This window comes from Hyla sarda, chromosome 6 (genome assembly GCF_029499605.1).
Source record: "Hyla sarda isolate aHylSar1 chromosome 6, aHylSar1.hap1, whole genome shotgun sequence".
In the NCBI taxonomy this organism is placed as follows: Eukaryota; Metazoa; Chordata; class Amphibia; order Anura; family Hylidae; genus Hyla; species Hyla sarda.
Window position 1 is genome coordinate 1,763,559 of NC_079194.1, and position 24,311 is coordinate 1,787,869.

At 40.0% G+C, this 24,311-nt stretch overlaps 1 protein-coding gene across 4 annotated transcripts in view; it reads right to left on the reverse strand.

The window, feature by feature from the left end:
* DPYD (dihydropyrimidine dehydrogenase) overlaps positions 1–24,311 on the reverse strand; it is a 1,322,423-nt gene that overhangs the window by 414,693 nt on the left and 883,419 nt on the right. For all 4 annotated transcript variants that reach the window (XM_056528554.1, XM_056528555.1, XM_056528557.1 and 1 more), the window contains one exon: positions 12,317–12,400. In XM_056528554.1, coding sequence (XP_056384529.1) covers positions 12,317–12,400 — 84 coding nt within the window. The remainder of the gene's footprint in view (positions 1–12,316; positions 12,401–24,311) is intronic.

A 24,311-nucleotide genomic window follows, 5' to 3' on the forward strand; every position in this document is an offset into this window, starting at 1 on the left:
AGGGAAGAACATAAACAGAGAGAAAGGGAAGAACAAAGAGAGAAAGGGAAGAACATAAACAGAGAGAAAGGGAAGAACATAAACAGAGAGAAAGGGAAGAACATAAACAGAGAGAAAGGGAAGAACATACACAGAGAGAAAGGGAAGAACATAAACAGAGAGAAAGGGAAGAACATAAACAGAGAGAAAGGGAAGAACATAAACAGAGAAAGGGAAGAACATAAACAGAGAGAAAGGGAAGGACATAAACAGAGAGAAAGGGAAGAACAAAGAGAGAAAGGGAAGAACATAAACAGAGAGAAAGGGAAGAACAATGAGAGAAAGGGAAGAACAAAGAGAGAAAGGGAAGAACATAAACAGAGAGAAAGGGAAGAACAAAGAGAGAAAGGGAAGAACATAAACAGAGAGAAAGGGAAGAACATAAACAGAGAGAAAGGGAAGAACATAAACAGAGAGAAAGGGAAGAACATAAACAGAGAGAAAGGGAAGAACATAAACAGAGAGAAAGGGAAGAACATAAACAGAGAGAAAGGGAAGAACATAAACAGAGAGAAAGGGAAGAACATAAACAGAGAAAGGGAAGAACATAAACAGAGAGAAAGGGAAGGACATAAACAGAGAGAAAGGGAAGAACAAAGAGAGAAAGGGAAGAACATAAACAGAGAGAAAGGGAAGAACAAAGAGAGAAAGGGAAGAACAAAGAGAGAAAGGGAAGAACATAAACAGAGAGAAAGGGAAGGACATAAACAAAGAGAAAGGGAAGAACAAAGAGAGAAAGGGAAGAACATAAACAGAGAGAAAGGGAAGAACATAAACAGAGAGAAAGGGAAGAACATAAACAGAGAGAAAGGGAAGGACATAAACAGAGAGAAAGGGAAGAACATAAACAGAGAGAAAGGGGAGAACATAAACAGAGAGAAAGGGAAGAACATAAACAGAGAGAAAGGGAAGAACATAAACAGAAAGAAAGGGAAGAACATAAACAGAGAGAAAGGGAAGAACATAAACAAAGAGAAAGGGAAGAACATAAACAGAGAAAAATGGAAGAACATAAACAGAGAGAAAGGGAAGAACATAAACAAAGAGAAAGGGAAGAACATAAACAGAGAAAAAGGGAAGAACATAAACAGAGAGAAAGGGAAGAACAAAGAGAGAAAGGGAAGAACAAAGAGAGAAAGGGAAGGATATAAACAGAGAGAAAGGGAAGAACAAAGAGAGAAAGGGAAGAACATAAACAGGGAGAAAGGGAAGAACATAAACAGAGAGAAAGGGAAGAACATAAACAGAGAGAAAGGGAAGAACAAAGAGAGAAAGGGAAGAACATAAACAGAGAGAAAGGGAAGAACAAAGAGAGAAAGGGAAGAACATAAACAGAGAGAAAGGGAAGAACATAAACAGAGAGAAAGGGAAGAACATAAACAGAGAGAAAGGGAAGAACATAAACAGAGAAAGGGAAGAACATAAACAGAGAGAAAGGGAAGAACATAAACAGAGAGAAAGGGAAGGACATAAACAGAGAGAAAGGGAAGAACAAAGAGAGAAAGGGAAGAACATAAACAGAGAGAAAGGGAAGAACATAAACAGAGAGAAAGGGAAGAACAAAGAGAGAAAGGGAAGAACAAAGAGAGAAAGGGAAGAACATAAACAGAGAGAAAGGGAAGGACATAAACAGAGAGAAAGGGAAGAACAAAGAGAGAAAGGGAAGAACATAAACAGAGAGAAAGGGAAGAACATAAACAGAGAGAAAGAGAAGAACATAAACAGAGAGAAAGGGAAGAACATAAACAGAGAGAAAGGGAAGAACATAAACAGAGAGAAAGGGAAGAACATAAACAGAGAGAAAGGGAAGAACATAAACAGAGAGAGAAAGGGAAGAACATAAACAGAGAGAAACGGAAGGACATAAACAGAGAGAAAGGGAAGAACATAAACAGAGAGAAAGGGAAGAACATAAACAGAGAGAAAGGGAAGGACATAAACAGAGAGAAAGGGAAGAGCATAAACAGAGAGAAAGGGAAGAACATAAACAGAGAGAAAGGGGAGAACATAAACAGAGAGAAAGGGAAGAACATAAACAGAGAGAAAGGGAAGAACATAAACAGAGAGAAAGGGAAGAACATAAACAAAGAGAAAGGAAAGAACATAAACAGAAAGAAAGAGAAGAACATAAACAAAGAGAAAGGGAAGAACATAAACTGAAAGAAAGGGAAGAACATAAACAGAGAGAAAGGGAAGAACATAAACAGAAAGAAAGGGAAGAACATAAACAGAGAGAAAGGGAAGAACATAAACAGAGAGAAAGGGAAGGACATAAACAGAGAGAAAGGGAAGAACATAAACAGAGAGAAAGGGAAGGACATAAACAGAGAGAAAGGGAAGAACAAAGAGAGAAAGGGAAGAACAAAGAGAGAAAGGGAAGAACATAAACAGAGAGAAAGGGAAGAACATAAACAGAGAGAAAGGGAAGGACATAAACAGAGAGAAAGGGAAGAACAAAGAGAGAAAGGGAAGAACAAAGAGAGAAAGGGAAGAACATAAACAGAGAGAAAGGGAAGAACATAAACAGAGAGAAAGGGAAGAACATAAACAGAGAGAAAGGGAAGAACAAAGAGAGAAAGGGAAGAACATAAACAGAGAGAAAGGGAAGAACAAAGAGAGAAAGGGAAGAACAAAGAGAGAAAGGGAAGAACATAAACAGAGAGAAAGGGAAGAACATAAACAGAGAAAGGGAAGAACATAAACAGAGAGAAAGGGAAGGACATAAACAGAGAGAAAGGGAAGAACATAAACAGAGAGAAAGGGAAGGACATAAACAGAGAGAAAGGGAAGAACAAAGAGAGAAAGGGAAGAACAAAGAGAGAAAGGGAAGAACATAAACAGAGAGAAAGGGAAGAACATAAACAGAGAGAAAGGGAGGAACATAAACAGAGAGAAAGGGAAGAACAAAGAGAGAATGGGAAGAACAAAGAGAGAAAGGGAAGAACATAAACAGAGAGAAAGGGAAGAACAAAGAGAGAAAGGGAAGAACAAAGAGAGAAAGGGAAGAACATAAACAGAGAGAAAGGGAAGAACAAAGAGAGAAAGGGAAGAACAAAGAGAGAAAGGGAAGAACATAAACAGAGAGAAAGGGAAGAACAAAGAGAGAAAGGGAAGAACAAAGAGAGAAAGGGAAGAACATAAACAGAGAGAAAGGGAAGAACATAAACAGAGAGAAAGGGAGGAACATAAACAGAGAGAAAGGGAAGAACATAAACAGAGAGAAAGGGAAGAACATAAACAGAGAGAAAGGGAAGAACATAAACAGAGAAAGGGAAGAACATAAACAGAGAAAGGGAAGAACATAAACAGAGAGAAAGGGAAGAACATAAACAGAGAAAGGGAAGAACATAAACAGAGAGAAAGGGAAGAACATAAACAGAGAGAAAGGGAAGAACATAAACAGAGAAAGGGAAGAACATAAACAGAGAGAAAAGGAAGAACATAAACAGAGAGAAAGGGAAGAACATAAACAGAGAGAAAGGGAAGAACATAAACAGAGAGAAAGGGAAGAACATAAACAGAGAGAAAGGGAAGGACATAAACAGAGAGAAAGGGAAGAACATAAACAGAGAGAAAGGGAAGAACATAAACAGAGAGAAAGGGAAGAGCATAAACAGAGAGAAAGGGAAGAACATAAACAGAGAGAAAGGGGAGGACATAAACAGAGAGAAAGGGAAGAACAAAGAGAGAGAAAGGGAAGAACATAAACAGAGAGAAAGGGAAGAACATAAACAGAGAGAAAGGGAAGAACATAAACAGAGAGAAAGGGAAGGACATAAACAGAGAGAAAGGGAAGGACATAAACAGAGAGAAAGGGAAGAACATAAAGAGAGAGAAAGGGAAGAACATAAACAGAGAGAAAGGGAGGAACATAAACAGAGAAAGGGAAGAACATAAACAGAGAGAAAGGGAAGAACATAAACAGAGAGAAAGGGAAGAACATAAACAGAGAGAAAGGGAAGGACATCAACAGAGAGAAAGGGAAGAACATAAACAGAGAGAAAGGGAAGAACATAAACAGAGAGAAAGGGAGGAACATAAACAGAGAAAGGGAAGAACATAAACAGAGAGAAAGGGAAGAACAAAGAGAGAGAAAGGGAAGAACATAAACAGAGAGAAAGGGAAGAACATAAACAGAGATAAAGGGAAGGACATAAACAGAGAGAAAGGGAAGGACATAAACAGAGAGAAAGGGAAGAACATAAAGAGAGAGAAAGGGAAGAACATAAACAGAGAGAAAGGGAGGAACATAAACAGAGAAAGGGAAGAACATAAACAGAGAGAAAGGGAAGAACATAAACAGAGAGAAAGGGAAGAACATAAACAGAGAGAAAGGGAAGAACATAAACAGAGAGAAAGGGAAGGACATCAACAGAGAGAAAGGGAAGAACATAAACAGAGAGAAAGGGAAGAACATAAACAGAGAGAAAGGGAGGAACATAAACAGAGAAAGGGAAGAACATAAACAGAGAGAAAGGGAAGAACATAAACAGAGAGAAAGGGAAGAACATAAACAGAGAGAAAGGGAAGGACATCAACAGAGAGAAAGGGAAGAACATAAACAGAGAGAAAGGGAAGAACATAAACAGAGAGAAAGGGAAGGACATAAACAGAGAGAAAGGGAAGAACAAAGAGAGAAAGGGAAGAACATAAACAGAGAGAAAGGGAAGAACATAAACAGAGAGAAAGGGAAGAACATACACAGAGAGAAAGGGAGGAACATAAACAGAGATCCAGAACTGTGTACAGATGTGTCCGGCGCTGCACGCATCCACATTCTTCACCATATGTTTCTCTATAGGGACCATATGGTACGGTATGTATCTAATGTATCTAATTCTCCACATGGCATTTCACACAGGTTCTATAGGAGGCCTAGCATTCAGAACATTTTGTTCCGAACGCTGGGTGCGGGGTTCGTGACATCACAACCACGCCCCCTCGTGACATCACAACCATGCCCCCTCAATGCAAGTCTATGGGAGTTCTGATATCACAGGAATCTGTATAGACATATGAGGTCTCCTCAGTTCTGATACAACAGGAATCTGTATAGACATATAAGGTCTCCTCACTCCTGATATCACAGGAATCTGTACAGACATATAAGGTCTCCTCAGTCCTGATATCACAGGAATCTGTATAGACATATAAGGTCTCCTCAGTCCTGATATCACAGGAATCTGTATAGACACATGAGGTCTCCTCAGTCGTAATACCACAGGAATCTGTATAGACATATGAGGACTCCTTAGTCCTGATATCACAGGAATCTGTATAGACATATGAGGTCTCCTCATTACTGATATCACAGGAATCTATATAGACATATAAGGTCTCCTCAGTCCTGATATCACAGGAATCTGTATAGACATATGAGGTCTTCTTAGTCCTGATATCACAGGAATCTGTATAAACATATGAGGTCTCTTCAGTCTTCACCTAAATCTATGGAAGACATTTTAAACTCCACAGCATCAGATGGATCAGCATTGTGAATATATTACATAATATGGAGGTAGTAAATCTCCATAGATATAAATATATTACATAACAAGGTATCAGAACCTCCATAGATATAACTATAGCACCTGTATAGAGTCACCACAGGTACAGGAGACCTACCTCATTGTGTCATTCTGCAGGGAATTGATTCAGAATTGGTTTTCTTTCTAGAGTCATTGCAGTATGAATACAGATGGCCACACACAGAGGATATAGTCAACAGCGTTCAGCCCACAGCATACTCTCCCAAATACTGCACATGCACATGAGTTGAGCACGCACGTAGTCTCTAGGGAGGAAGGATAAAGCTACTGACAGGCTTCTTTTTTATTTTATTTTACTTCAGACTCTTATATCCTCTGGACACACATGTCCCCCTCCAAAGCCACATGACCCCTCCAGACAACTCTGTCCTCCTCCTCAAGACTCCTCTGTCCTCCTCCTCCAGACAACTTTGACTTCCTCCTCCAGACTCCTCTATCCTCCTCCTCCAGACCCCTCTGTCCTCCTCCTCCAGACCCCTCTGTCCTCCTCCTCCAGACTCCTCTGTCCTCCTCCTCCAGACAACTTTGACTTCCTCCTCCAGACCCATCTGTCCTCCTCCTCCAGACCCCTCTGTCCTCCTCCTCCAGACCCCTCTGTCCTCCTCCTCCAGACCCCTCTGTCCTCCTCCTCCAGACTCCTCTGTCCTCCTCCTCCAGACCCCTCTGTCCTCCTCCTCCAGACTCCTCTGTCCTCCTCCTCCAGACTCCTCTGTCCTCCTCCTCCAGACCCCTCTGTCCTCCTCCTCCAGACTCCTCTGTCCTCCTCCTCCTCTTTACTCCGGTGACTAATCTCCCTGATAATTAATAGATTGGGAATGTTAGAATCCAACTCCCTGGTGTTTTAGTCACAGACATCTGCCGTGGGGTTGCAGTCGGGAGGTCACCATACACATAAGATGGTCGGCCAATCCTATAGAAATCCTTGAGTTTGGGCGACACTTTCTTCAGTAATATCTCAGGGCTTCACTATTCTGAATCCTGAAAAATCCTTTTATATATTTTTCCTTCTTATAACGACACAAATCCCATTTCCTTACAGGGGGCGCGGATGATGAGGAGGCAGAAGGGTCACGTTCTCCTGATCTCACCCATGTTTTTGACTTAAGAGATGACAAAGGACCAGAGTGATTTTCCCACAGCGACCAATCACAGGTCAGTATGTCTGGTAAAGTGAAAGCTGAGCTGTGATTGGTCGCTCTGGGAAAATCCCTCTATTTTTTCTCTCACACAGTTTGATGAATCTGAGCCATAGTCTCCAAATAAATTCAAGTATCACAGAAATGCAATGTTTTATATTTATATATTATTATTATATTTTGTCACCTGCTATATAACGTATGCTTCATTCCCAGGCTGGATGTCCCTTATTTCACTTCATGAAAAGATCACTTAATTTTTTTTTATCCCATTTGAAACGAAATTTCCCAATCTTCCAGCGTCGCATTACACGGATGCAGCTATTTGAATTTTTCATGTTTTTTTTTCAGAATAAGGTGAAGGATTGTGTAAGAAAACCACTTATCCAGATGGGTCTCCGGCACCGCAGAGAACACAATGTAAACGCCTGCTCGTCTTTAGAGCGTCTCAGCGCGGCACGGACAGCGATCAGGTCCATCCGGACGGGGACTAAATGCAAAGAAAACTCGTAATCTGCTTCACCGTTCACCGCGATGCCGTGCACCATTTAGCACAAAATCACAACAAGCTTAAGGATTTGCCGCGATATTTGGCTTCGGGGACCTTGAATCAACATTAAGATCAGACGAAAACAGTTTAAGCCGCTAATTCCACCTTGATGCTCCAAAAACTATTTGCTATAATTTCACGTTTAGCCAAGAAAAGGTCTAATTGTTCTGTTATCCTCCACCTGATAAATATTTAGTCGGTCACAGCTCAGAGGATCGCCCGGTATACGGGATTTATACAATATATACAATTAATTTACATGAACGCACAATTCGTACAATGTTTGCCTGACACTACAGATAAACCAATATATCAGTGGCCTCAAACTGTGGCCCTCCAAAATTTTTAAGCATACCTGTCATAGTGCAAAAAAAGGAAAAAAAATGGGGATGTTACTCAGTACCTAATCCTGATCATGTACATCACATATTATGTGTCTAGGACCTATATATCCATAACAAATAGCATTGATATCTTGCTCACTTGCTTTATGTTCTTGCCTTCTGGAGGGGGAGGGTCCATCTCTCTCCCTCACTGTGTCTGCAAATCACTGCACTCTGTAACCATTTCCTCTCTGGGCAGTTTGCAAATCACTGCACATTTTTATGCATACATTTTCTATCTGCTCCTAGTAAAGCATGATGCTAATGAACATAGTTATCACGATGTGTGTCATTCAGCTTTCACAGACTCCTGAATGTCTGATCAGCTTCTTTGTCATTCAGGAGTCAGAGAAAGCTTTGGCTGTTCAAGCATGCTGGGAGTTGTAGTTTTGCATTGCAACATATGGAGCTGCAGTGTTTATAAAGTGCTGTGTTAGAGCAGGGTTGCCTTTAGCTGTTGCAAAACTACAACTCCCAGCATGCCCACACATCCGTTGTCTGTAATTTTGCAAGAGCTGGAGGCACACAGCTAGAGAATACACAGCTCTAAAACAGAGTTTTACAAAGATTGTGCCCCCAGCTGTTGCAAAACTACAACTCCAATCAAGGCTGTAGTGGTGAATGGGGATCTCCTATACTGGATACCAACACACTTTATGGACGGTATCCAGAATTCTGCAAAATACAGAGTAGTCTGTTTGAATAAAGACAGATGACCCCTAGTGGTGGCTATTTTCATTTTAGATTATCTAATCAGTAGTACTACAAAATATAAGACATTTTTCCTAATGACAGTGCCTCTTTAACTCTTAGTATGCCCGGACAGCCAAAAGCCTGTCTGCCTTCTCCACACTGTCCACGAAAGGTAAATCAAGGCTTCCCTCTCATCGCTTTGTGCAGTGGTCTTCAAACTGCAGTCCTCCAGATGTTGCAAAACTTCAACTCCCAGCATGCCTGGACAGCCATTGGCTGTCCGGGCATGCTGGGAGTTGAAGTTTTGCAACATCTGTAGGGCCACAGTTTGAAACTATTGGTTTAAAGTAAGTGTTTTACTCAAACTAGGAGCCTTGGAAACTGACTGGGAATGTATACCAAGACAGAGATCCTTACAGGAGGAAATAAAACCCATCTGCAGACAGCTATTTGGGGTTTCTCCCCATATCAGAACAGGGTGTATTTGCTAGTGAGAGTCTTCATGGGACAAAAGGGGTAATGTTTCTTTTTTGAGCAGAAAATCATAAAGGCCCGGGCAGAATTATAGGCCATTAACGCTAAACATTTCCCCCTTTAGTCCCACAACGACTCTTTAGCCATCACTCCCTGGTCAGTTCTGATGAGGGGTAAAACTCCAGTCTGCAGAGGGGTATTGTTTCAGAGAGATCTCTGTCTTGGCACACATTCCCAGTCAGTTTCCAAGACTCCTAGTTAGAGGAAACCACTTACTTTAAAGCAGTGGTCCAAAACTGTGGCCCTCCAGATGTTGCAAAATTTCAACTCCCAACATGCTCGGACAGTCAACGGTTACAACATCTGGAGGGCCACAGTTTGAGACCACTGCAATAGATAAATACTAAGGTGTAAAATAACTTTGTATCTACAATAGGAGGGACGGAAATATGGAAACTTCGTATACAAAGAACAGAGATGTGGAGGAAGAAGGAAACATTACAAAAAAGCAGAACCGGATAATAAAGATTCAAAAAAAGGAGAAAATAAGATGAGCAAAAAAAAACTAAACAAACAAAAAAAACAGACAAAACAGACAAAACAGACAAAACAGACAAAACAGACAAAACAGACAAAACAGACAAAACAGCGCCACTCCACAATGAAGGGAAGAGTCTTTAGTCTCCATAGTGATAATATAAAGAATTATCCCGTAAAGCCGCCCATAAATTTCAGTTCTTACCCAGACGACAGCTATCCTTCCCGATTACACTGCACACATGCACATTTAGCATGGCTGAGCGTGCATGTACTCTCAATGGGAAAAGGGGAGAAAGCCGCTGCCAGACTCCTCTGTCCCCCTCCAGCCTCATCTGGCAGCAGCTTATCTCCTAAAAAAGCAGCAGGATCGAAAATGTTGGAAATCAGCATGTCCGATTTATAGAATCTCTCCCAATATCTCCTGTTAATGTCCGGAGCCTCCCAAACACTTTAGATGGCCGGCCAGTCTGTCATGTATATGGTCAGATTAAAGGGGTTGTCCGACTATAAAACCAGTTTTTGATTGTCTAATAAATGAGCATATCTTGGTAAATAAAGTTATTTCACCACTTTCCTGTGGTCTTTCAGCCTTTCCTTCTGCTTTGTTGTCTTCCGCCCAACTTCCTGTCTGGTGAACATCCTGTAACAGACTTCCTGTTCCTGTGTACACTCTAGCTGGGAATTTAGCACTGATCTCCCTCACACTGTACCTTCTTGGCTATAACCCCTCCGTCATAGTAGGAGGCAGATTTAGCTGAATTCCTGGCTAGAGTGTCCAGTAACAAGAAAATAAGGGAGAAAAAACACACCAGGGTGCACTCCTAGTGAAGATCACTTGGTTGGCATCAGTCAGTCCGGTAAGTTTATAGGAAGGTTAAAAAAGGAAATGGTTCCCCAAATGAAAGCGCTGATCCCACGGATTGAATATATGTTCTTTATTGCGTTTCGGTCTTGAACCAGGGTCTTCATCAGGCATCAACACAGGAACAGCAAGTCCAGTGCAGGATGTACACCAGACAGGAAGTCCAGTGCAGGATGTACACCAGACAGGAAGTCCAGTGCAGGATGTACACCACACAGGAAGTCTAGTTCAGGATGTACACCAGACAGGAAGTCCAGTGCAGGATGTACACCACACAGGAAGTCCAGTACAGGATGTCCACCAGACAGGAAGTCCAGTACAGGATGTACACCAGACAGGAAGTCCAGTACAGGATGTACACCAGACAGGAAGTCCAGTACATGATGTGCACCACACAGGAAGTCCAGTTCAGGATGTACACCAGACAGGAAGTCCAGCTCAGGATGTACACCAGACAGGAAGTCCAGCACAGGATGTACACCAGACAGGAAGTCCAGTACAGGATGTACACCAGACAGGAAGTCCAGTACAGGATGTACACCAGACAGGAAGTCCAGTACAGGATGTACACCAGACAGGAAGTCCAGTACAGGATGTACACCAGACAGGAAGTCCAGTACAGGATGTACACCAGACAGGAAGTCCAGTACAGGATGTACACCAGACAGGAAGTCCAGTACAGGATGTACACCAGACAGGAAGTCCAGTACAGGATGTACACCAGACAGGAAGTCCAGTGCAGGATGTACACCAGACAGGAAGTCCAGTGCAGGATGTACACCACACAGGAAGTCCAGTACAGGATGTACACCAGACAGGAAGTCCAGTACAGGATGTACAGCTGACAGGAAGTCCAGTACAGGATGTACACCAGACAGGAAGTCCAGTACAGGATGTACACCAGACAGGAAGTCCAGTACAGGATGTACACCCCACAGGAAGTCCAGTACAGGATGTACACCACACAAGAAGTCCAGTGCAGGATGTACACCAGACAGGAAGTCCAGTACAGGATGTACAGCTGACAGGAAGTCCAGTACAGGATGTACACCAGACAGGAAGTCCAGTACAGGATGTACACCAGACAGGAAGTCCAGTACAGGATGTACACCCCACAGGAAGTCCAGTACAGGATGTACACCACACAAGAAGTCCAGTACAGGATGTACACCAGACAGGAAGTCCAGTGCAGGATGTACACCACACAGGAAGTCCAGTGCAGGATGTACACCACACAGGAAGTCCAGTACAGGATGTACACCTCACAGGAAGTCCAGTACAGGATGTACGCCTCACAGGAAGTCCAGTACAGGATGTACGCCAGACAGGAAGTCCAGTACAGGATGTACAGCTGACAGGAAGTCCATTAGATTGTACACACAACAGGAATTCAGGCTGAAGACAACAGAGAAGACAGTTTACATCTGAAGCAAAAAAGCATGAAAGACGACAGAAAGGCAATAAAATAACTTCATTTACCAGGTTTATAGGTTTTATTGTTTATCAACCCCTAAAAGTACCTGCTGGGTCCCAGATACGAAAATACATTGTTAAAGAGAAGTTATTTTTGTCCTACACCTGTTCTGCTGTTCAAGATGGCGTCCACTTGTTTGGTGGATCTGGAGCAGCCTATACATTCTAGAAGTGTAATGCCAGTCACAGGCTGTGTACAGGAGGGGCGCTGTTCTTGGTATGAAATCAAACTGTGCTAACCTGTCACATAACAGTACAATAATTCCTTGTAGAATATCATGAGGTTCTACGTGCACACTGACCATCTGACCATAGATCTGACCATATGTTGGTGTCTCCGTTGATCGCGCTGATCGCTCCATCATTTAGAGACGTGTTACTTTAAGATAAAGGAATAAGACCTGAAGAGATTGGGAAGATTGTGCTCCGGAACACAAAGGTCACATGGACTCTCGCTATTGTAATCGCAGTTATCAGGTCCTATTCCCATAAACTGATATATTTCACTACTCATCGTATTTAGTGTCTCTGAACGTCGCGGTTAATTAACAGAAGATGAACACAAAAAGTTTTTACAGTTTTATAACTTTAATGAGATAAAAAACATAAGTTCTCACCTGTCCACAGGCCAAACCCATCCCCCGCTCTCCCATTCCATGAGGACAAGAAAGATTTAACTCCAGAGCGTCAGCACCAGAAGCCTGAAAGATGGAGAAGACTGAAGATCAGCGAAAAGGACAGAGATATAATTACTGCGCATGACAAATCACAACACATAATAACTACACATGACCAATCACAACACATAACTACACATGACCAATCACAACACATAACTACACATGACCAATCACAGCACATATTAACTACACATGACCAATCACAGCACATAATAACTACACATGACCAATCACAGCACATAATAACTACACATGACAAATCACAACACATAATGACTACACATGACCAATCACAACACATAATAACTACACATGACCAATCACAACACATAATAACTACACATGGCCAATCACAGCACATAATAACTACACATGACCAATCACAGCACATAACTACACATGACCAATCACAGCACATAACTACACATGACCAATCACAACACATAATAACTACACATGACCAATCACAACACATAATAACTACACATGACCAATCACAGCACATAACTACACATGACCAATCACAACACATAATAACTACACATGACCAATCACAGCACATAGTAACTACACATGACCAATCACAGCACATAATAACTACACATGACCAATCACAGCACATAACTACACATGACCAATCACAGCACATAACTACACATGACCAATCACAGCACATAGTAACTACACATGACCAATCACAACACATAATAACTACACATGACCAATCACAGCACATAGTAACTACACATGACCAATCACAGCACATAATAACTACACATGACCAATCACAACACATAATGACTACACATGACCAATCACAGCACATAATAACTACACATGACCAATCACAACACATAATAACTACACATGACCAATCACAGCACATAATAACTACACATGACCAATCACAACACATAATAACTACACATGACCAATCACAACACATAATGACTACACATGACCAATCACAACACATAATAACTACACATGACCAATCACAGCACATAATAACTACACATGACCAATCACAACACATAGTAACTACACATGACCAATCACAGCACATAGTAACTACACATGACCAATCACAGCACATAGTAACTACACATGACCAATCACAACACATAATAACTACACATGACCAATCACAACACATAATGACTACACATGACCAATCACAGCACATAATAACTACACATGACCAATCACAGCACATAATAACTACACATGACCAATCACAACACATAATAACTACACATGACCAATCACAGCACATAATAACTACACATGACCAATCACAACACATAGTAACTACACATGACCAATAACAACACATAATAAATACACATGACCAATCACAACACATAGTAACTACACATGACAAATCACAGCACATAATAACTGCACATGACCAATCACAACACATAATGACTACACATGACCAATCACAGCACATAATAACTACACATGACCAATCACAACACATAAGAACTACACATGACCAATCACAACACATAATAACTACACATGACCAATCACAGCACATAATAACTACACATGACCAATCACAACACATAATAACTGCACATGACCAATCACAACACATAATAACTACACATGACCAATCACAACACATAATAACTACACATGACCAATCACAACACATAATAACTACACATGACCAATCACAACACATAATAACTGCACATGACCAATCACAACACATAATAACTACACATGACCAATCACAACACATAATAACTACACATGACCAATCACAACAAATAATAACTGCACATGACCAATCACAACACATAATAACTACACATGACCAATCACAACACATAATAACTACACATGACCAATCACAGCACATAATAACTACACATGACCAATCACAACACATAGTAACTACACATGACCAATCACAACACATAATGACTACACATGACCAATCACAGCACATAGTAACTACACATGACCAATCACAACACATAATAACTACACATGACCAATCACAGCACATAGTAACTACACATGACCAATCACAGCACATAGTATCTACACATGACCAATCACAACACATAATAACTACACATGACCAATCACAACACATAGTAACTACACATGACCAATCACAACACATAGTAACTACACATGACCAATCACAGCACATAGTAACTACACATGACCAATCACAGCACATAATAACTACACATGACCAATCACAACACATAGTAACTACACATGACCAATCACAGCACATAGTATCTACACATGACCAATCACAGCACATAATAACTATACATGACCAATCACAACACATAGTAACTACACATGACCAATCACAGCACATAGTAACTACACATGACCAATCACAGCACATAGTAACTACACATGACCAATCACAACTCATAGTTACTAAACATGACCAATCACAACACATAATAACTACACATGACCAATCACAACACATAATAACTACACATGACCAATCACAGCACATAGTAACTACACATGACCAATCACAACTCATAGTTACTAAACATGACCAATCACAACACATAATAACTACACATGACCAATCACAACACATAGTAACTACACATGACCAATCACAACACCTAATAACTACACATGACCAATCACAACACATAGTAACTACACATGACCAATCACAACACATAATAACTACACATGACCAATCACAACACATAATAACTACACATGACCAATCACAACACATAGTAACTACACATGACCAATCACAACACATAATAACTACACATGACAAATCACAACACATAATAACTACACATGACCAATCACAACACATAGTATCTACACATGACCAATCACAACACATAGTAACTACACATGACCAATCACAACACATAATAACTACACATGACCAATCACAGCACATAATAACTACACATGACCAATCACAACACATAATAACTACACATGACCAATCACAGCACATAATAACTACACATGACCAATCACAACACATAGTAACTACACATGACCAATCACAGCACATAGTAACTACACATGACCAATCACAACACCTAATAACTACACATGACCAATCACAACACATAATAACTACACATGACCAATCACAACACATAATAACTACACATGACCAATCACAACACATAGTAACTACACATGACCAATCACAACACATAATAACTACACATGACCAATCACAACACATAGTAACTACACATGACCAATCACAGCACATAGTAACTACACATGACCAATCACAACTCATAGTTACTAAACATGACCAATCACAACACATAATAACTACACATGACCAATCACAACACATAATAACTACACATGACCAATCACAACACATAGTAACTACACATGACCAATCACAGCACATAGTAACTACACATGACCAATCACAACTCATAGTTACTAAACATGACCAATCACAACACATAATAACTACACATGACCAATCACAACACATAATAACTACACATGACCAATCACAACACATAGTAACTACACATGACCAATCACAACACATAATAACTACACATGACCAATCACAACACATAGTAACTACACATGACCAATCACAACTCATAGTTACTACACATGACCAATCACAACACATAATAACTACACATGACCAATCACAACACATAATAACTACACATGACCAATCACAGCACATAATAACTACACATGACCAATCACAACACATAATAACTACATATGACCAATCACAACACATAATAACTACACATGACCAATCACAACACATAATAACTACACATGACCAATCACAACACATAATAACTACACATGACCAATCACAGCACATAATAACTACACATGACCAATCACAGCACATAGTAACTACACATGACCAATCACAGCACATAATAACTACACATGACCAATCACAACTCATAGTAACTACACATGACCAATCACAGCACATAATAACTACACATGACCAAACACAACACATAATAACTACACATGACCAATCACAACACATAGTAACTGCACATGACCAATCACAGCACATAATAACTACACATGACCAAACACAACACATAGTAACTACACATGACCAATCACAACACATAATAACTACACATGACCAATCACAACACATAATAACTACACATGACCAATCACAGCACATAACTACACATGACCAAACACAACACATAATAACTACACATGACCAATCACAACACATAATGACTACACATGACCAATCACAACACATAATAACTACACATGACCAATCACAGCACATAATAACTACACATGACCAATCACAGCACATAGTAACTACACATGACCAATCACAGCACATAGTAACTACACATGACCAATCACAGCACATAATAACTACACATGACCAATCACAACTCATAGTAACTACACATGACCAATCACTGCACATAGTAACTACACATGACCAAGCACAACTCATAGTTACTAAACATGACCAATCACAACACATAATAACTACACATGACCAATCACAACACATAATAACTACACATGACCAATCACAGCACATAGTAACTACACATGACCAATCACAACTCATAGTTACTAAACATGACCAATCACAACACATAATAACTACACATGACCAATCACAACACAAAATAACTACACATGACCAATCACAACACATAGTAACTACACATGACCAATCACAACACATAGTAACTACACATGACCAATCACAACACATAATAACTACACATGACCAATCACAACACATAGTAACTACACATGACCAATCATAACTCATAATTACTACACATGACCAATCACAACACATAATAACTACACATGACCAATCACAACACATAGTAACTACACATGACCAATCACAGCACATAATAACTGCACATGACCAATCACAACACATAATGACTACACATGACCAATCACAGCACATAATAACTACACATGACCAATCACAACACATAGTAACTACACATGACCAATCACAGCACATAATAACTACACATGACCAATCACAACACATAGTAACTACACATGACCAATCACAGCACATAGTAACTACACATGATCAATCACAACACATAGTAACTACACATGACCAATCACAGCACATAATAACTACACATGACCAATCACAACACATAATAACTACACATGACCAATCACAACACATAATAACTACACATGACCAATCACAACACATAGTAACTACACATGACCAATCACAACACATAATAACTACACATGACCAATCACAACACATAGTAACTACACATGACCAATCACAACTCATAGTTACTACACATGACCAATCACAACACATAATAACTACACATGACCAATCACAACACATAATAACTACACATGACCAATCACAACACATAATAGCTGCACATGACCAATCACAACACATAATAACTACACATGACCAATCACAGCACATAATAACTACACATGACCAATCACAACACATAATAACTACACATGACCAATCACAACACATAGTAACTGCACATGACCAATCACAGCACATAATAACTGCACATGACCAAACACAACACATAGTAACTACACATGACCAATCACAACACATAACTACACATGACCAATCACAGCACATAATAACTACACATGACCAATCACAACACATAATAACTAAACATGACCAATCACAGCACATAACTACACATGGCCAATCACAGCACATAATAACTGCACATGACCAATCACAGAACATAATAACTACACATGACCAATCACAGCACATAATAACTACACATGACCAATCACAACACATAATAACTACACATGACCAATCACAACACATAATAACTACACATGACCAATCACAACACATAATAACTACACATGACCAATCACAACACATTATAACTACACATGACCAATCACAACACATAATAACTACACATGACCAATCACAACACATAACTACACATGACCAATCACAACACATAGTAACTGCACATGACCAATCAATCACAACACATAATAACTACACATGACCAATCACAACACATAACTACACATGACCAATCACAGCACATAGTAACTACACATGACCAATCACAGCACATAATAACTGCACATGACCAATCACAACACATAGTAACTACACATGACCAATCACAGCACATAATAACTGCACATGACCAATCACAACTCATAGTAACTACACATGACCAATTACAACACATAATAACTGCATATGACCAATCACAACACATAATAACTACACATGACCAATCACAGCACATAATAACTACACATGACCAATCACAACACATAATAACTACACATGACCAATCACAACACATAATAACTACACATGAACAATCACAGCACATAGTAACTACACATGACCAATCACAACACATAATAACTACACATGACCAATCACAGCACATAACTACACATGACCAATCACAACACATAATAACTACACATGACCAATCACAGCACATAACTACACATGACCAATCACAACACATAATAACTACACATGACCAATCACAACACATAATAACTACACATGACCAATCACAGCACATAATAACTACACATGACCAATCACAACACATAATAACTACACATGACCAATCACAGCACATAATAACTACACATGACCAATCACAACACATAATAACTACACATGACCAATCACAGCACATAATAACTACACATGACCAATCACAGCACATAATAACTACACATGACCAATCACAACACATAATAACTACACATGACCAATCACAGCACATAGTAACTACACATGACCAATCACAACACATAATAACTGCACATGACCAATCACAACACATAATAACTGCACATGACCAATCACTGCACATAATAACTACACATGACCAATCACAACACATAGTAACTACACATGACCAATCACAGCACATAATAACTACACATGACCAATCACAACACATAATAGCTGCACATGACCAATCACAACACATAATAACTACACATGACCAATCACAGCACATAATAACTACACATGACCAATCACAACACATAATAACTACACATGACCAATCACAACACATAGTAACTACACATGACCAATCACAACACATAATAACTGCACATGACCAATCACAACACATAGTAACTACACATGACCAATCACAACTCATAGTTACTACACATGACCAATCACAACACATAATAACTACACATGACCAATCACAACACATAACTACACATGACCAATCACAACACATAGTAACTACACATGACCAATCACAACTCATAGTTACTACACATGACCAATCACAACACATAATAACTACACATGACCAATCACAACACATAATAACTACACATGACCAATCACAACACATAGTAACTACACATGACCAATCACAACACATAATAACTACACATGACCAATCACAACACATAGTAACTGCACATGACCAATCACAGCACATAATAACTACACATGACCAATCACAACACATAGTAACTACACATGACCAATCACAGCACATAATAACTACACATGACCAATCACAGCACATAATAACTACACATGACCAATCACAACACATAATAACTACACATGACCAATCACAACTCATAGTAACTACACATGACCAATCACAACACATAACTACACATGACCAATCACAACACATAGTAACTGCACATGACCAATCACAACACATAATGACTACACATGACCAATCACAACACATAGTATCTACACATGACCAATCACAACACATAATAACTACACATGACCAATCACAGCACATAGTAACTACACATGACCAATCACAACACATAATAACTACACATGACCAATCACAACACATGTAACTACACATGACCAATCACAACACATAATAACTACACATGACCAATCACAGCACATAATAACTACACATGACCAATCACAGCACATAATAACTGCACATGACCAATCACAGCACATAATAACTACACATGACCAATCACAACACATAATAACTGCACATGACCAATCACAACACATAGTATCTACACATGACCAATCACAACACATAATAACTACACATGACCAATCACAGCACATAGTAACTACACATGACCAATCACAACACATAATAACTACACATGACCAATCACAACACATGTAACTACACATGACCAATCACAACACATAATAACTACACATGACCAATCACAACACATAATAACTACACATGACCAATCACAGCACATAATAACTACACATGACCAATCACAGCACATAATAACTACACATGACCAATCACAACACATAATAACTACACATGACCAATCACAACTCATAGTAACTACACATGACCAATCACAACACATAACTACACATGACCAATCACAACACATAGTAACTGCACATGACCAATCACAACACATAATGACTACACATGACCAATCACAACACATAGTATCTACACATGACCAATCACAACACATAATAACTACACATGACCAATCACAGCACATAGTAACTACACATGACCAATCACAACACATAATAACTACACATGACCAATCACAACACATGTAACTACACATGACCAATCACAACACATAATAACTACACATGACCAATCACAGCACATAATAACTACACATGACCAATCACAGCACATAATAACTGCACATGACCAATCACAACACATAATAACTACACATGACCAATCACAACACATGTAACTACACATGACCAATCACAACACATAATAACTACACATGACCAATCACAACACATAATAACTACACATGACCAATCACAGCACATAATAACTACACATGACCAATCACAACACATAGTAACTACACATGACCAATCACAGCACATAATAACTACACATGACCAATCACAGCACATAATAACTACACATGACCAATCACAGCACATAGTATCTACACATGACCAATCACAACACATAATAACTACACATGACCAATCACAGCACATAATAACTACACATGACCAATCACAACACATAATAACTACACATGACCAATCACAGCACATAATAACTACACATGACCAATCACAGCACATAGTATCTACACATGACCAATCACAACACATAATAACTACACATGACCAATCACAGCACATAATAACTACACATGACCAATCACAGCACATAGTATCTACACATGACCAATCACAACACATAGTATCTACACATGACCAATCACAACACATAGTAACTACACATGACCAATCACAACACATAACTACACATGACCAATCACAACACATAATAACTACACATGACCAATCACAACACATAATAACTACACATGACCAATCACAGCACATAATAACTACACATGACCAATCACAACACATAATAACTACACATGACCAATCACAGCACATAATAACTACACATGACCAATCACAGCACATAATAACTGCACATGACCAATCACAGCACATAATAACTACACATGACCAATCACAACACATAATAACTGCACATGACCAATCACAACACATAGTATCTACACATGACCAATCACAACACATAATAACTACACATGACCAATCACAGCACATAGTAACTACACATGACCAATCACAACACATAATAACTACACATGACCAATCACAGCACATAATAACTACACATGACCAATCACAGCACATGTAACTACACATGACCAATCACAACACATAATAACTACACATGACCAATCACAGCACATAGTAACTACACATGACCAATCACAACACATAATAACTACACATGACCAATCACAGCACATAATAACTACACATGACCAATCACAGCACATAATAACTACACATGACCAATCACAGCACATAGTAACTACACATGACCAATCACAACACATAATAACTACACATGACCAATCACAGCACATAATAACTACACATGACCAATCACAGCACATGTAACTACACATGACCAATCACAACACATAATAACTACACATGACCAATCACAGCACATAGTAACTACACATGACCAATCACAGCACATAGTAACTACACATGACCAATCACAACACATAATAACTACACATGACCAATCACAGCACATAGTAACTACACATGACCAATCACAACACATAATAACTACACATGACCAATCACAGCACATAATAACTACACATGACCAATCACAGCACATAATAACTACACATGACCAATCACAGCACATGTAACTGTACTGATGCACTTATAGTACCTGTCTTGTTACATTTTATAATCCTCCCCGGTCACTGTCCCCGGCATGATAACCCCTCCCCCCCCCCCACCTTTTTTATTATTTGTTAGTTTTCTACCTTTATATTTCTCTGTATTTTCTGCTCAGTCAGATTCACAGACTGGGAAGGGGCGTTCCCCAGCAGGCGTGACATCATCTGAAGCCATACAGGGGAGAACTTCCTCCCTCTCTCACACACAACCCAGAGCAGTTCAGTGTGAGATGAGCTCTGATTGGCTAAGGCTGCACACACACCCCTCAGCATTTCCTGATTTTGGAATTCTGCCAGTCCAGCAGGAGTCCAAAGTCTAAACAAAAGTTGGGGGTAAATGTGCTCTGGACAAGTAGGGAGACACCTAGTGGCAGCTTTTTTAAACACAAATAAAACAAAGTACATTAGAAACACAACAGATCAGTGCAGACTGTTGTGTTACTCCATAGAAGAAGAATATTACTTGCTACAGGTTCAAAGGGGTACTCCGAGGGGACAAAACAAATGAAATAAGATGGTGCCAGAAAGTTCTACATATTTGTAAATGATTTCTATATTCCAGTACTTATCAGCTGCTGTATGCTCCACAGGAAGTTGTGTAGTTCTTTCCAGTCTGACCACAGTGCTCTCTGCTGCCACTTCTGTCCATCTCAGGAACTGTCCAGAGCAGGATAGGTTTGCTATGGGGATTTGCTCCTACTCCGGACAGTTCCTGACATGGACAGAATTGTCAGCAGAGAGCACTGTGGTCAGAATGGAAAGGACTACACAACTTCCTGTGGGTCATACAGCAGCTGATAAGTACTGGGAGGATTAAGATGTTTATCTAGAAGTAATTTTGGCACCAGTTGACTTAATGTTTTTGCACAGCGTACTGGAGCGGACAATCAAGGGGATGCGTTCTGAAGGCCGGCTTCTATTATGGGCAGCGATCTGTCAATCAGGAGCAGATGGGCAGCAGCAGCTCAAGAATCAGGTGAATGACAGACTGCAGCAGGTAGGTACGGTATATATATATACAGCAGTCCTTCAACATACGATGGTAATCCGTTCCAAATGGACCATCGTTTGTTGAAATCATCGTATGTTAAGGGATCCGTGCAATGTAAAGTATAGGACAGTGGTCTTCAACCTGCGGACCTCCAGATGTTGCAAAACTACAACACCCAGCATGCCCGAGACTGTCGCCACGTCCCCGAGGTGTCCCCGACGCTCCGGGAAGGTCTCTGTTGCCTGTGAACATCGCTCTCCGTCGCCGCCATCACGTCACTATGCACACACCGCTCCTATTGGATGACGGGACGGCGTGCGCAGCGACGTGATGACGACGATGGAGAGCGCCGACGATGCAGGGGATCCCGAAGAGGACGCGCCGGAGCCCCGAGGACAGGTAAGTGATCGTCAGCGGAGCACACGGGGCACCGTAAGCGGCTATCCGGGGGCAGCTGAAGCAGTCTGCGCTGAGGGATAGCCATTTATGCGATGGACCCGACATACAAAAGCATCATATGCTGAAATGATCGTAGGTCGGGGGGTCACTGTATATATATATATATATATATATATATATATATATATATATATATGGTATGTCGGGGCCATCGTAGGTCGGGGGGGGTCACTGTATATATAGTATGTCGAGGCCATCGTAGGT